Source organism: Sebastes umbrosus, chromosome 10 (assembly GCF_015220745.1).
Source record: "Sebastes umbrosus isolate fSebUmb1 chromosome 10, fSebUmb1.pri, whole genome shotgun sequence".
Lineage (NCBI taxonomy): Eukaryota > Metazoa > Chordata > Actinopteri > Perciformes > Sebastidae > Sebastes > Sebastes umbrosus.
Window position 1 is genome coordinate 10,501,211 of NC_051278.1, and position 15,897 is coordinate 10,517,107.

Consider the following 15,897-nt stretch of genomic DNA (forward strand, 5'->3'; position numbering starts at 1 on the left):
CCTCGCAGAGGAAAAGTGCAATGCAGGTATAATATGCCATCAGGGAATGGCATTCACTGTTTCTAGGCAACAACAACAGTTGCAGCTGTTCTCATTGGTTGCACTTTGAAAGGTCGGCAGCAACCGAGGTCAAAGTTGAAATAACTTGAACTTTCAGTGCAGCGCTCGGAGGTAATTTTCGAGTGGTGCGCCACGCCGAGGGTAGCGTTTTAGCCTAACACCCAGCACCACTCTCCCCATAGGAAAACCAGGGCACGGCTTACCGCTGATCATGTTTGGGCAATTAGGGTTACCGCTTAGCTCACACCAGAGAAGCAGCTGGGACAATCAAAAGGGCACAAACCTATAAACACTAAAGCTGCCAGTATGCTTCTTCACAAATGCTCGTCGGATGGTTGAATTGTGTCGGAAGGAGACACATAAAATAACTAGAGACTAGCTGCAACGCCAAGAGCCAGTTCCCCAATTCCTACCCCCTACTTCTGGTGCCTTTGCTCGGACCATACACATTTTCAAACGCGGCTTTCATTTTGATCTCAACTACACATCTGTAAAGTTTCATGACTGCATCTTGCAGAGTTGTGGCTCGGATTTGACAATATCTGTCCTCAGACAGGTCGACTCAAAACCACTTCTGTGGTAGTTCCTGACTCATAAGGTGAAAACAATACTAGCGTCGCTGTCGCGGCTCGTAATCAGAAAATTGGATGAAAGTCACTTTACGCGGCTAAAGAAGTCTGCATGATTTTCAAATAGAGCTTTCTTTGTTTAGACATAAAAGGAGCTGAAATTAGCCAGACAGCTACAGTTATTATAGCGTAGAAAAAGGTCAAGTAATGGACCGTTGATGAGGATCATAGTTTTGTCTACAGACGTTATAAATGGACAGAAAAGTAATATCAATTTTGAATATCTGACAGATTTATCTTCATAATTTGGAAAGTAAATATATGGTGCTATATGATGAAATGTCCACATGACAGAGTCACACTGTTCTATCAGGCATGAAAGAAAAGATTTGGTACCAGTCTTCTTATCATATATTGAGTAAGCTGAGCACATGAGTCAAGCTGTTGATAGTTTCTGTAAGTACAGCAAATCTACAATAGGATTAGGACACAGTCGAGGGAAACCGAAGGTCAACTAATGACTTGTCTTCTTTTGATGGAGCCACAGACTTCAAGCACTCCTCACCCAAATTAGATTTAGCGCCTTAAAAAACAGTGGCAGGAAGACGGCGTACTATGCCAGAGGCCAAACAGGTACGCAGAGCTGAGCTCTCTTCTTGGCAACAACAAGGGTTTAGTGAGGTCCGTGTTCAGGTGAAGATTTACTGTTTGACTGGATTAAATGATGAAGGGTCTCCCTCATCTCTCCACGCTCGTTTGGTCATCATCATGACTGGCAGGCGTTACATTGACCAAAACAAACAGACATGTAGACAGCACAAAGACGAGTACTGGACAGAAATAGACAGAGAGAAGGTGACCCCGCCTCCAGCAGTCTGTTACACCACAGATCGGCGTGACGCCGACGCCGACCTACTGGATGCCATGATCCTCTGGATCTGTGTCTGAGTAGACGCTCTGTGCTTCAACACGTATTCACTATCTGAGTGAAGGGTCACAAGATGACCTTTGACCTACATTTACATCTAATATCACGCTGGTTTAGAATTTGTTTGATAAATTCTTATGAAAAACAAACCAAAATCCATTTTCAGCTCTCAAATTTCTAGAAAATAGATATATTTTGTTAACACGCGAGGTCACATGACTTGTCAACGCTGCGATCATGAACATTTTGGGACCTAAAAATGTGGAACCTAAAAGAAGCCATATTTGACAAGGGTTTTATTGTACACTTCGAACAATTTTTCTAATGTAATTTCGATTTTATGGTAAAAACAATTGCTCAAATGTATGTTATGTGGGATTTATGTTACGTTATATAATTATTTTTGGAGCATGTTTAGCCCTTAAAAATGTGGTTCAGCGCTGCAAGCAGCGATGATCGAGCCCTTGCACCTATGTGCACGTCTGGGGTACTGGCGGGACGCCGGTTGATGCGGCCATGCTCTTCCATGACCATCGGAAACTGTGCACACGAGTTTGACGTTATTTCCTGCACGGCGCTAGAAATTACATATTGCGAATTTTGCACCACTTTCTGTGTCCATTAACACGCGCTAAACATGCATTATGTTGCTGTATATCAAGTGTAGTGACCACACAATGTAAACCGTATGATGTTTGTCACATAGAGCTGACTTCCTGTTGCCAGTAGGGGGCGCTACGACTATGAGACAATATTGTCACGTAGATGTCCTCAGGCCTGGACTGATATGAAGTAGGTCAAGTTTGAAGCAGATTTGACCAAGTACAGTCGAGTTACAACGGTTTGTTGATTAATGGCGAATCAAGTAAATACCGTTTCACGAAAGCTCAAACTTCTAATAACTTTTCATCACAAAGGTCTTTAGATTGGGCCGACCCAATTTGAAGTCAATCAGGTTAAATCTGTAGGAGGAGTTTGTTAAAGTACAGAGCCTGGAAATGGCCAAAAATACACAAATTGCGTTACATATGTATCGTGTATGCACATTGGTGTACCAACATTAATACAAATTTGCATATATATATGTATATCTTCTTTTTTTTAGGGTGACTATGTAATGTCTGTCCAGGGACAGGAGCATTGTTTATTAATAAATGTCGTCCCTGTTACATAAACTAATAAATAAATAAGTAGATGTTTTCTGAACAATTTAAAAAATAAATGCAAGAGTGAATCTGCATTTTGAGGTGATCCGCTGAGGATTCATCTTTCTACTAAATGTTAAAAAAGGTAATTGAATGTGCCTTTCTTCCTTGTGTGATGTTAAGCGTATCAAATTCATTCTGACAGTATGAAGTTAATTTTTTTTCCTTGAGTTGTGTCCTTTCAAATGTGATTTCTAGTCCTTTTTTTCACTTTAAGGACATATGAGTTTCCACTAAAACTAAAATATAAATGAAAGACCAAGAAGGTTGGTCATGTGTGAGATATTAACAGTAATTCTTGGCATATAACTGTTTCTTTTCATGTGTCCTTGGCCTGTATACCTCTGGATTTGATCTACTTTTCTCTCCTTTGATCCCTTCACTCACTTTTCCTCCAGTTTTGTTTTGTGCTGCTTAACCTGTAGATCTGCTTAAGAGGCCAGACGAGAGAGCGGAGCACGAGGCTGAAGACAGCCAGGCTTAATGAAGATAACCACGTTTACTACGTAACAGTCTTGGCTGTGTGTGTGTGTGTGTGTGTGTGTGTGTGTGTATGTGTGTGGGAAGGTGTGTGAGTCACACAGATATAGACAGAGAGAAGTCAATTCAGCGAGAATAACAGGAACCAATCAATGTGATTATAAAGGGCATTCTCTGCTGCTGAATTGATTTTGATCTCTCGGACTTCCTGCCAAACGGAAACCCTGACTGCTTTTCCCAGAAAGAGCTCGGCAGCTTATGTTGTTCTCTCGATTACATCGAAAAATACAGTTTAAATAATAAAATTTAAATTATTAAGAGCTTGTCTACTTCAGTCTTACCCTTGTCTTTGATGCATCACAGCATTTTTTTTGCATGTAACTGTTAGTCTAAAGATGGTGTTTGTAATACAGTGCTGGAATATGGTATGAATATAACATTGAAATCTTATTTCTGGAAAAGTCTTCTTATGTCATGTTTTCTTCATAAACTATGTAAAAAATGACCGATCATTGCTAGTACTAAGGTGGAAGCCTCCCCATAAACTTCAGATTTCCCAGTGGTTCCTCTCATTATTAGACATCATCTCTCTGGACCTCTTTATAGCTCGAAGCCTCGAACCAACGGTGCAAAGGGAAATACAACTGACACCTTGTCCAAGGCACCGGAGAAAGTGACATTAAGTTATATAACCCAGACTGTGAAATAGCATCTGTGGCTGTTTCCAAATGTTTATACTATTACCAAAATATATGGTCTACATGGTTTCCCTGTGGCAGTTTTTGACATTTATAACTGATGTTTTGTTTTTTTAAATATATTTATTTTTCTTTATTTTTTCTTCATGATTATATGTATTTATTTATGTATTGTTATTTTCTTTCTCCTTTTTTACATTTAACATGTACAAATATTTAACTTTTCCATATTACTGTTTTTTGTTAATTATTATATATTTATTTTCTTTCTTTCTTTTATTTAACAGGGACTGTGCACATTAAGAAACATTGCTCTAAATGCGCCAGAGTTAGCCAAGAAGCTATTTTTTTGTCTATAGTCCCTGGACAGATGTTTCAGAGTCACCCTAAAAACAAAATATAATATTTAATGAAGTTATTAAAATCATTAAAAAACATGCAACATGGAGGCTCACAATACAGGACATGCATGGACTAAATAAGACCACATTGTACTACATTATTAGACACTGTTACAAGAACATGCAAAGAAGAAGCACAGATATAAAAAAAACATGCATATTACATAGCAACGGGTTATTTTATTTATATATTTATTTATTTATTTTTGGGGTTGTCGTACCCATGTGCCAACTAGGGTGGAGGAAGGAAGGAGGGGACATTTTTAAGACTGGAGGGGCAAGTAAGAGCCCTTTGTCGGGCAAATATACATACATAATATACATGGATTATAAAAAAGAATACCATGTTTGTATACTTATGTTAAAATTATCCGTTTAGTATGTAAATGCTGATGATTTGCTGTGATTGATTGTGCTTTTATATTAACTTCAACGTGAACAATAAAATGCCAGTGACCACAAAACTTAAGTAAAACCAGAGTTCCCCCTCTTTAAAAGCCGGTCAGCGTGAGGCTGAACTGAGATCTGAGTCCCCTCCCCAGCAGCTCCATCCTCCCGCCCCTTCCCAGATACTGAGCTTTTTGTTCTGCATCTAATGTTTTCATTAGGAAACTGGGTGCAACCAAGTCAACGAGGGAAGGATAAGAGAGCAGGAGAGCGAGCGCAGGGTGAACAGGAAGAGTTGTGGAGGAGAAGAAGAAGAAGAAGCCTTTTTGTTTTCAGCCTGGTTCTGGATTAGAGGAGATTTGGGGGGCTGTTTGTGTCTTTACTCTCACACACACTACACGCTTCGTCACCAGCTGTTCGCCAGGTTTCACCATGACCTGCCCCTCCACCTCCTCAGTTGGACTCATCTTCCTTCTGATTGGCTACGCTGCTGCAGGTAAGGGATGTAGGGGAGGGTGGAGGGGTCAAAGGTCAGACAGGAAGGGCCAAAGGACACACAGCTGGGAATTCAGCTGAGCAGATCAGTATTCAGTGCGTTGAATTACTTATTTAACTAACAAATGATTTATGGGGTGTAGTATAAATACATTTTTGGATGCCTATCGCGTCTATTTTGTTCGTCTTTGTTGCAATACATGTCATATATTTCACAGATGTAAGTCTGTGTAGACGACGGCTGGATGAACACACATGAAGCTGAACTGACATCATGGGGTGTTCATACACCCACATGTGAGTCTGTGTGTGTTCAGGGTTTGCCACCACATCTGTTACTAATTCCACTGCAGCTCTGGCTACACTTAATCTAATATTGTGTCCTCATAGTTTCAAACAATTGCTCGCTTTCTCTTCATCCATTATGTTCATCTGCCCACTTCTAACCAGTGTGTTTAGCTTTGTTTATCAGTGTTACTAAAGTCCAGTGGAAAATTCACAGAAATGTGGGCCAATCCTCCAGAGCCGAATCTGTGAGTGACGGCCTCACAGAGTGTGAATTACACTGACTTCATACTGCAAGAATGGCCAACTGCAGGAGGAACACAGCAAAATGAACACTCACCGAATAAAACAAGCAAGCACTCAGACACACACACGAAGCATTTCATCTCATATTTCATCTTAAAAGCTTAATTTTACGGTAACATAATAAGTAAACATGGGTTGAATAGTTCTTGTTTAAAGGCTTTTTCATGGTTCAAGGGTCTCTATCTCAGAAAAGGGCAGGATACGGCACTCCATGGTGTCAAACAAATGATATGTGAGTCAGAAACAATTAAATGGCAATGGAAACAAGAGGAGAACAAACTAGAAAAGGCTAGATGTTTTAAGGGAAATCTAAGTGCGCGTATTGGAAACAAAAGGTTAAAATCTTTTCAACATGTTTATTTGTTGCTTGCCAAATTGAGAGGTACAGTTTAGGGTTGAAGCCCTTAAAGGGTAATTTTGGAATTTTTCAACCCAAAACCAGTATTTTCCCATGTTTTTGTGTCTAAGTGACTAATGGGGACAACAACCGTCACCGTCAATGTACGTCCAATAAAAGTGTTTCTCTGCTTACTTTCTTTTCATCCGGTCTGTTTGTGTCTAATAAAGTCTCGCTGGGAGAGGTCTCGTTCTGAAATCTTGCGTCGCATCCACATTGTCAAGATCAGCTAAATATTCAGCCATGATATTGAAACTCTGTTAGATAACACTAAGCCACATGTCACAATAACAAACAGACTGAATCAAGAGAAAGGTTAAGGAGCTGGGCCGTGGTAGCGATCTGTCAATCACAAGGTAGCCACGTCCTAAAGCATCCCCTGCTTTATGGTCTATTTGACTCTAAATGGGACCATCATTTACTAAATGAACATCATGCTGTATTGAAGAAGACTTGAAACTAGTGATTGAGACCATAAACTCATGTTTACAATGTTTACTGATGTAATAAATCAAGTTAGAAGTAGGCTCATTTTCTCATAGACTTCTATACAATCAGACTTCTTTTTGCAACCAGAGGAGTCGCCCCCTGCTGGCTATTAGAAAGAATGCAAGTTTAAGGCAATTCAGCATTGACTTCACTTTTCAGACCTGGAGGTTGCCCACTGTTGCGCATCCTATGCAGTTTCACTTTGCATATGCAAACAGGCTTTTATGCAGTACACATGACAGTTTTTATTCTTCATTGATCATGCTTGTAAACTGCCTTTATGTCTCTCAGTTTGTATGAACACTGTTGTTGTGAACTAACGCTCTGACCTGCACTGACTTCTCAATTTTGCACTTGGCTGAACTCCTCTCCTCTCTCCTGTAGAGAGCCTTGTCAGAAAACAAACCCACAGAGCTAGAAAATACTGCGCACACACACACACACACTCACCTTTGTCCTCGGGTGGAGTCAGTGTTCATCATATCTGCTTGTTCTTGTGGTGTGTTTCCTTGGAGTGTGAATCTATGATTTCTCAACCTCCTGGATCAGGGGAGAAAAAAAAAGTCTTCATGTGAGCTGGACGAAAGCAAAAGCCAACACAAACAGGAACGACTGCCTTTATCGCTGTTTTGGAAACACAGACTGGTGAGATTATAACTAATATCTCAGCCAGTCAGCTATTTCACATCAGCCACATTCATCTGTTTATTGCATACATCACAGACACTTCTTCCTTTTCATGCCAGTATTCATGATGTAGCTCTCTGTTGCAAGTTTTCCCCTTTTCAAGAGCTGGCTGTGTACACACTGATCACACAAACACACACTGACACTTAGATGGAGGCACAGCTGTGGTTTGGGGGGATTTTTGTTGTTGTGCTGATCGGTAAACCAGCAGCACAATTCTGCTACGGCTGAAGATTGTGGTTGTTTTGAAATGCAACGACAGAAACCACCACTTTAATAGCGTCTGTGTTGGAAATCTTCACGTCTTTAGCAGACTGCTGATCTATCACTGTCAAACCTTCATGCCCCCGAGTCAGTTCAACAAAACCTCCATCATGAAGGACACATCAGGGCAGACATCTGCTCTGTCCGCTCAGTGACAAAACCCACTTACTGTCCCTTCCATTCATCCATCCATCCATCCATCCATCCATCCATTGCTCTTTCTTGGCCTGCTTCCTGCATTTACTAAACCTGGCACCGATCTGCTGGCGTAATGGAGCTTGTAAAATGTTTCCACGGGATATCTCTGTAAAATCAACAGCCTGATGCTAAGGCACGGCTGTACATGGGGGGGACAACGTGCAGAATAAGATGTGGGAATAATTTCCGGCCAACTCTTGCTGGCACAGCTTTTATTGCTCAAGGAAGAAAAGATTTTAAGGGTCGGCAGTGGATTAAATGACTTGTTAGGACGGATACGGTCTGCAGCGTGAGATCAGCAGAACAACAATCCCTGCATCTATAAGGATAAATATCCACTCATGAAAGTAAACACATACATTTTGTCTTCATCTTTTTTTAGTTTATCATGCCAGATGTGAATTTAATTTAACAGCTGTAGCCGCTGCTGAAGAGCTACAAAGACGGAAACCTGAACAAAGCCAGTCTGTATTTATCTGACAGCAGACTTTGTATTTCCAAGTGTGCTCATGTGAAGCTCTGTTTTCCAATGAGGACACAGAGAGGACAAAATGAGTAATGTGAAGGCGTGAAATGGTGGGGAAAAGGCACTGTAGGAGCTTAAAAGTTGAGCAATCTTTCTCATACTGTATTGCTCAAAAAAGTGAACAAAGAGTAAAGCTGTCAAACAAAAAAATGAGATTTTAACTTCAAGGAAACCAAAGAAAACTAATCTGGAGGTGTAGAGTTTTTACAGTTGGAAAGAGCTCAGTGTATTTTGGCTCATTCTAAGTTACCAGCTGCCTGTTGGTTAAGGCCTAAAAGAAAACTTCAAGATTAAGTGTTATTTCATGGTATTTTCCAGGAGAAAAGGTGAACGCACAACCTTGTTTGGTCATTGTCAAGCAGCCACAGTATGAGAGAAATGATATTGACAAATGCCGCTCCACAGAGGCAACCTAACACTGCCTTTAGTATCACTAATGTTCGATAACAACACACGCTCTCGGGCATTAGCTGTCCCTGTACACTCCAAATGTTTCATCTAAATAACAGCGACAGCACCGCTGCCAGCAGTCAGTAAATGAATGAGAAGTTCATTCATTTATAAAATATAAATGCTATCAATGGGAGCTTGGCCCGCGGCCACTAAGAAGGTGCTAGAAAATGGAAAGCAGAGTCCTGCCAGAGAATGCAGGCTTCCACTCAAATATGTCGGCTTCAAAGAGACACAGATAATTGGAAACATGACTGTGAGGGGAAAGCAGCTGGAAGGATGCACGTGGCCCCCCCCTCCCAATACTGCTGGAGTGAATTCACACCAAGATCATTATGGTGCCCCATTATGGTGCCCTGACTGTTGCACAGATTATAATCATTTTAGACTCTGCTGCAGAGTCACATGAGTCAAACTTAAAGGAACTGTTTGTAACTTTTTAAGCGTATAAATGTACCGGGTCAGGACAGTAAAACTCACCAATTAATACATTATTTCTGTATCTCCTGGCCAGGAAAAGTGAACCGGAGGAGTAGTTTTTACAATTATATATATATTATAGATACTTGTTAATAGTGAGTTTTAAAAGTGCTGGAAGGTTAAGCTAAGCTAAGCTGCAGCATGCTAAATTCAATATCAAGAGCATTATTAGAGCAGCAAACTATTGTCTATGTAAAGATATAAAGGAGTAATGTCTACCTGAGCAGAGAATGAAGTTTCTCTCCCTGTGGGCAGGTAAACACTGTTAGCTTTGTCAGAAGTGTTGCTAGTTTCCACTGTTTGCACCGTTAGCTGCGAGCTTCCGGCTCGCCGTCGCCATAGCAACTATAAATTACATCAATGACATTAATTTACAGAAGAACTTCTCAAAACATTTTGAAAAACATATCATACTAACAACACTTTTAACAATCCCAGTTTCACAGCAGATTAAATTTACATAATTAATTTTATCTATAACTTTGTAAAATATTATATCCATAAAATGACATGGCTTAAAAGAATATATATATATATGTATATATATATATATATATATATATATATATATATATACATACATACATATAATATACAGTATATATAATTATACTTTTAAAGATACTGATTTTAAAACATATTTGTTTCTACAACTGAAAACTCAAAAATTCGAAATTGGCAAAAACTATTAGATTATTTAGACATTTCAAATTTATTCTAATTGTTTAACAGACCCCAATTGTTTTTTATTTTATGTTTTATTCATCTTTTCCTGTCCTTACATGTTATTTGTTGTAAAAATGAATATTATTTTTATACTTTATACACTGAACATGTTTATGTAGCTACAGTATTGAACTTTCTAAATAAAGTATAGGAAAAATAAATAAATAAATTACAGACAGGAGAGTATTGATCAAATCATCTAACTCTCTGCAAGAATGTGATTAAGCATATTTTTCAAAATGTCAAACTATTGCTTTAATTCAATTCAATTCAATTCAAACTTTATTGCAGACTCAAGGTCCAGATAAGAAAAACAACAACAACAACAATACATTACATATAATACATTACAATACATGAGACACTATAAAAAGTCCTGATTAAAAGATATTAAAAATATAAATATTAAAAATATATATACATACATCAATGCCTTACATATAAAGGACTTCAGTATCTCCTGTTGTCTTAGAAAGTAATTGTTCTCCTAATTCTTGTTCCTAATACCTGTTTAACTGAGGAGGTAAAGTGAAATGCTCATTTTGAAAGTTGAGAGTTGAAGTATGTGATCAAAAATAGCTTTTCTGCTTATGTTATTATGGTTTAAAGTGACTTGTTTGCCTCCATCATGCACTGTAAATCACTCAGATATGCATGTTTTCTGTTTTGCAGGACCTGAACCTGTTGTGCAGCCTCTAGCGGTGCGTTCAAGTGCCTGTCAAGAGCACACAAGCCTTCACAACCGCCTGGATGTAGTGGAGAAGGTGCTGTTTCCAATCCAAGCTCATATTCAGCACTCAGTGCTTTGAAACCCCTGATGTTGTCAGCTTCATTATCAAATGTCAGCTCTCTCTCCGTCTTAGGCTGCCAAAAAATTTCCTTTCAAGGAAGATTTCGAGAAAACCGTGGCTCACTGCCACATCCACACTTAAAAAACCCCATGATCTCTCAACTTTTCCCAAAATCGCTGATGAGTTGGCCCACTTTCATGTGACAAACCCCGCGCTTACTTTGACCTCACCTTACTAGCTGTTTTTTGGGCAACTGTATTATTCATATGAATAAGTGATTGTATTATTCATGGGTGATGATTCTATTATTCATACTACAACTTATTAATGTATTATTCATACGTCAAAACAACAACTATGTCTTCTGTCTGTCTGTAGAGAGTTGAGGACACAGTTGAGACGTTGGAGGTTGAGCTGGCTGCTCTTCTGCAGGCCATTGAAGCCCCAGAGTGGCGCCCGCTGTTGGACAATACAGGAAAGACAACAGTGGATATCCTGGAGGACCCAGCTGGGCAGAGGTCTTAAAACTAACCAGGCATCGATGGAGGAGGGACTCAAGAAGCCTCTTGTTCTTGGACTTTGAAGGATTAAATCTGTTTCAATGACTTAACCCTCTGAGACCCACAATAGACCCATTTTTTGTCTTTTTTAGGGGGGTACAGGGGGTCTTTAGGGGAGATAGCAGGTCAACTGTAGATGTCACATAGAAGTAGTGTACATCATCTGAAAGCTGGGAACCTGAAGATTAATTTTAGATGAATTGTTGTTCTAGTCATAAATCAGAAATAAACATGAATTCATAAATTATTTAAAATTGTTAAATTGTGTAAGGGTTTAGAACATTATGATCGAAGTACATGATGGCTATTCTCAAGCTTTAAGTCTCATAAATTGTTGCAGCAATTTTTGGGTTGATACCATTTGTAACACAGATTTGGTGCTAAATTAAAAAAAAAATTGACCACTCGAGAATTGATAAAATGATCAAAAATCCCTCTAAAAAAAGCCATGCTGGGATTTGGTATCAAAAACTTTTAACATTTTGAGATTTCTGCAAGAATTGCATTTTTCAGCAATTGAATGGCGAGCACTTCTGTAGTGTAAACTGCTCAGAAACCCCCTTATTGTCAATCTACCTAGAATAGCCAACCATCCTCTGAATGCTCTAGGTCTCTTGTTTGTGTTTGTAAAGTTTCATGAGGCTGTGATTATCCTCGAGGTCACCACAGGTCATGTTATACAGTAATGTCAAATTACAAAAAATGGTCTCACTACAATGAAATGGCTACAATAGAGACTAACATCATCACACATGAATACAGTTGGGCTCATTGGTTCCACAAGAGTCTCAGCTTTACAGTGATACCCAATTTATGTAATTCCAAGACTGTTTAGGGACCCCAGTATGCAGAAATATTCAAACACATCATTTTTAGAATAGGCGGAAATAACACATTTTCTGACAACCCATTTTCATTCACATATCTTGAGGTCAGAGGTCAAGGGACCCCTTTGAAAATGGCCATTCCAGTTTTTCCTCACCAAAATGTAATGTAAGTTTGGAGCGTTATTTAGCCTCCTTCGCGACAAGCTACATGGTTGTTACCAAAGTATTCCTTAGGTTTTTTAGCTCTAAAACCGAACCTGCTACAGCTTTTTAAAAAATGTAAAGTCTGTCGGGTCTCGGGGGGTTAATTGCAAACATTTAAAAAAAATTGTGTATGCATATACTGTATCAAAATGAAGTTTTTTTTAATCTTAAAAGAGAGCTAGTCTGTATTATTTACTCCTACTAATCCTGTGACAGCCTTGTTTCTTTTCCAGTCTTAGATTCTTCCACCTCCAGTCAATAGTGGCACAGCTCATGTTTACAATGCTATTCAAAGAGATGAATTCATGTTGCACGCCTCTGCTCAGTCAGTTTATACCCCTGCTCTTCATCGCCCTCTACCGGCTGCCTTAAATGCTGTATTTGAGTGGAAATGACTACACAGACACCAAACTACTGGAAGGAGATTTATTTCTTTATCAAAGCAGTTAAAGCAGCATTTTTTTAAACACACGGAGCAGTTTCAGTTGGTACAGTAACAAGGCTTCCCCGTTAAAAATCCTGCAGCACAAGAACGTTATGCAAAATAGGATCAAGAGGAGGAAAAAGTGTGGCATTAAAATCACATTTTCTTATCGATTTGTTTTTCTCAACAGGGCACTGAGTTTCAAAACTGTATCCACAGAGTTAAGACATCTACAGTTATGGTACGCTTCGAGAGCATCCATCGGAAAAAACGGCTGAATAGGAGACATGCTGTTGCTGGTCAAACACTAGCACAATGCCTTTTTTTTTAAACACCTAACGGCATCCAGAACATTAACACATAAATAAACATGTCGGGAGGGTTTGCAAGCACAGTCCAATGAGGAAATGATCACCGATATCAAGGAACAAAATGCCAAAAACAGTCGATTAGTATTGTAAATTAGAGAAAAGCTACACTTAAATGAACTGAAAATAAGCGATTACCCATTTACAAATGATTAACATATAATTACACATCCACTTCAGACCTATGTTGACTCTGATGGAGTGTAGACTGAGAAATAACTGAGCTTTTCTTTTCCACAAATGGAGACATTCAGTGTTTTTATAATGCAGCAAATTCTGTTGGGGTGAAGTGCCCCATATTCTTCCTTTGCCGCACAGTCAATAACGCAACACTTAACCCACAACGGAGCATCACACACAACTGCTGACCTCATTCCACTCATCCAGCAAGGGTACGAGCCTGTATACTTCAACAAAGCATTAAGACAACCTACAGGATGCCAAAAGGTACTGCATATCATCTAAAAATATCATGCCGTCCATATAACACTGGGATTATACGATTTTGTACAGTTTAAAGTTCACAAAACTCACTGTCCAGAAACAGTCACACAGGCCAGTTATACCACAGATATATGGATATATACGTAGATGCCCCATTGGCCTTTGGATTGTACGCCAACGTTGCCGCCATAATGGTTCAAGGACTGGCCTTTAAACACATACAAGCGAACAGGAGAGCTGTTGTTTTTCTGGATGGAAAGCAGTATAATGTTTACATTTCTCAACTGATTCCAGCGAGTCGTTTTTATATTCAAGTGTTAATTATTTACGTGGAGTACTGAAGGTTAGATTCACCCCACAAATAAAACTTTTGGTGAACAGTTCATGGCTCAACGGCCGGTCTGTCTGTTGATATGGTATTAGAAAGTCATACTTTTTCAGACATTTTTTCAGACATTTTTTCAGATATTTTTCGGACATGTTTTGGACATTTTTCTGACTTTTCTTCTGCCTTTTTTCTGACATTTGTTTTGACCTTTTTCAGACATTTTTCGGACCTATTTTGAAAAATTTTCAGACTTTTGTTCGGCCTTTCTTTCGCCTTTTTCAGATATTTTCAGACTTTTGTTCAGACATTTTTCGGACTCATAACATAGTCATAACACATTTTCCTTTAAGAATTTTTCACATCATCAACATTACAGTTCAAGTTACATCTTTACAAAACATTTGCTTCCGTAGATCATCAGATAATTTCTAGCTGGCATTTGCTATTGTTAGCTAATCCTCAACCAAATCTAATGTTAGATTATAGATTTTCATGTCTAACATAATTTTGTATTTAAAATTTGAGTGTCTAATATCGCAAACAATAAAGTTGATGTCATGTCGGGTTTTTGGAACAGTAACATTAACTCTCAGCAAAATGAATTATTTTCCACCATGTAAGTAATTCAGCTCATGTAATGTTAATGTTAAATAGCTGGAGAAAAACTGTCTTTTTCTACTCCTCCTAGATCATAAATCCTTGAATATAAAATGACTCATTGAAATCAGTTGAGAAATTTAAACGTTAAAGTGCTTTTTATCCAGAGAAACTCCCCCGTTCACTTGTATATGTTTACAGGCCAGTCCTGACCTCCCCAATATGGCGGCGACACGGCCAATGTGGCATCTACGTATATATACATCTATGAGTTATACTCTGATTTGGACTGTGTCTATAATCAGGTGAGCCATCACCAAAAGCTTGTGCATGCACAAATCAGCCAGTAAGGCTCAAGCTCCAGGCTTTGGCAAAAACAGGCTTATACTGTAAAGGTACATGCAAAAAAAGCGCAGGGCTCGAGACTATTAAATTCATCATATACTTTGGCAGACTTGGAAGATGCCACTTTATATCCCTTTAAAGAAGCTTCTTAATCTAATCATAATGTATAGTGTTTAAAGAAATACTTCAACATTCTGGGAAATAGGCTAATTTGCTTTCTTTGTGAGAGTGAGATGAGAAGATGGACACCAGTCTCATGTCTCTGTGAGTGAAGCATGAAGCTGAGGCTAGGAGGCGAGTAGCCTAGCTTAGCTTAAAGACGACCTGCAAAGACGAGGGTCACGTGGCTGACAGAGGAAGCCAAGCTAGCGCTGATGCTAGCAGAGCTAATCTGCTGTTCCATCACTATTGTTACAGTGCTGGACAAGTTACTTGAAATGTAATCAATTACTCATTACATTTTACTCATTGGAAAAGAAACTTAACTAATTACTCACCAGCAAAATTAATAAGTTACATTACTCGTTACTTATTCAGTCGAGCTCCGTTAAAGGTGCTCAATCAGAAAGTAAATTGTAGGCTTCTGAAGGCATTCTTAAAGGGATAGTTCGGGGATTATATGAGGTACTTATAGTCAGTGTGTTACCTACAGTAGATGACGGTCGGCCTTTCTTTCTAGGTGGCTAAAATATGTTTTGCTGCCGGCTCCGTCCACAGCAGTACATCGCTTTGCTCCCGTGTGGTGACTCCTGTCTGTTGCTCCAAACTGGGGTCGCTCCGACCGCCATCTACTGTAGGTAACACACCGACTGTGGATAAGTACCTCATACAACCTCACTTCAAAACACCCAAACTATCCCTTTAACGCACAGACATGAAAGTGGTATCTTCTCATATAATTCTTGTAAAGACAGCCAATAGGCGTATTCAGCGTTGCCAGATGGGAAAAGTTAAACTTCTGTAGCAGAGAAAAATTAT

At 39.1% G+C, this 15,897-nt stretch overlaps 1 protein-coding gene across 1 annotated transcript; it reads left to right on the plus strand.

Moving 5' to 3' along the window:
- Positions 1–4,925: 4,925 nt before the first annotated feature.
- LOC119495177 (placenta-specific protein 9-like) lies at positions 4,926–11,432 on the plus strand. Its single transcript, XM_037781411.1, has 3 exons — positions 4,926–5,224; positions 10,704–10,795; positions 11,201–11,432. Exons 1-3 carry the CDS (start codon positions 5,161–5,163, stop codon positions 11,345–11,347), a joined length of 303 nt encoding a protein of 100 aa, XP_037637339.1. The 5' UTR covers positions 4,926–5,160; the 3' UTR covers positions 11,348–11,432.
- The last annotated feature ends 4,465 nt before the right edge of the window (positions 11,433–15,897 follow it).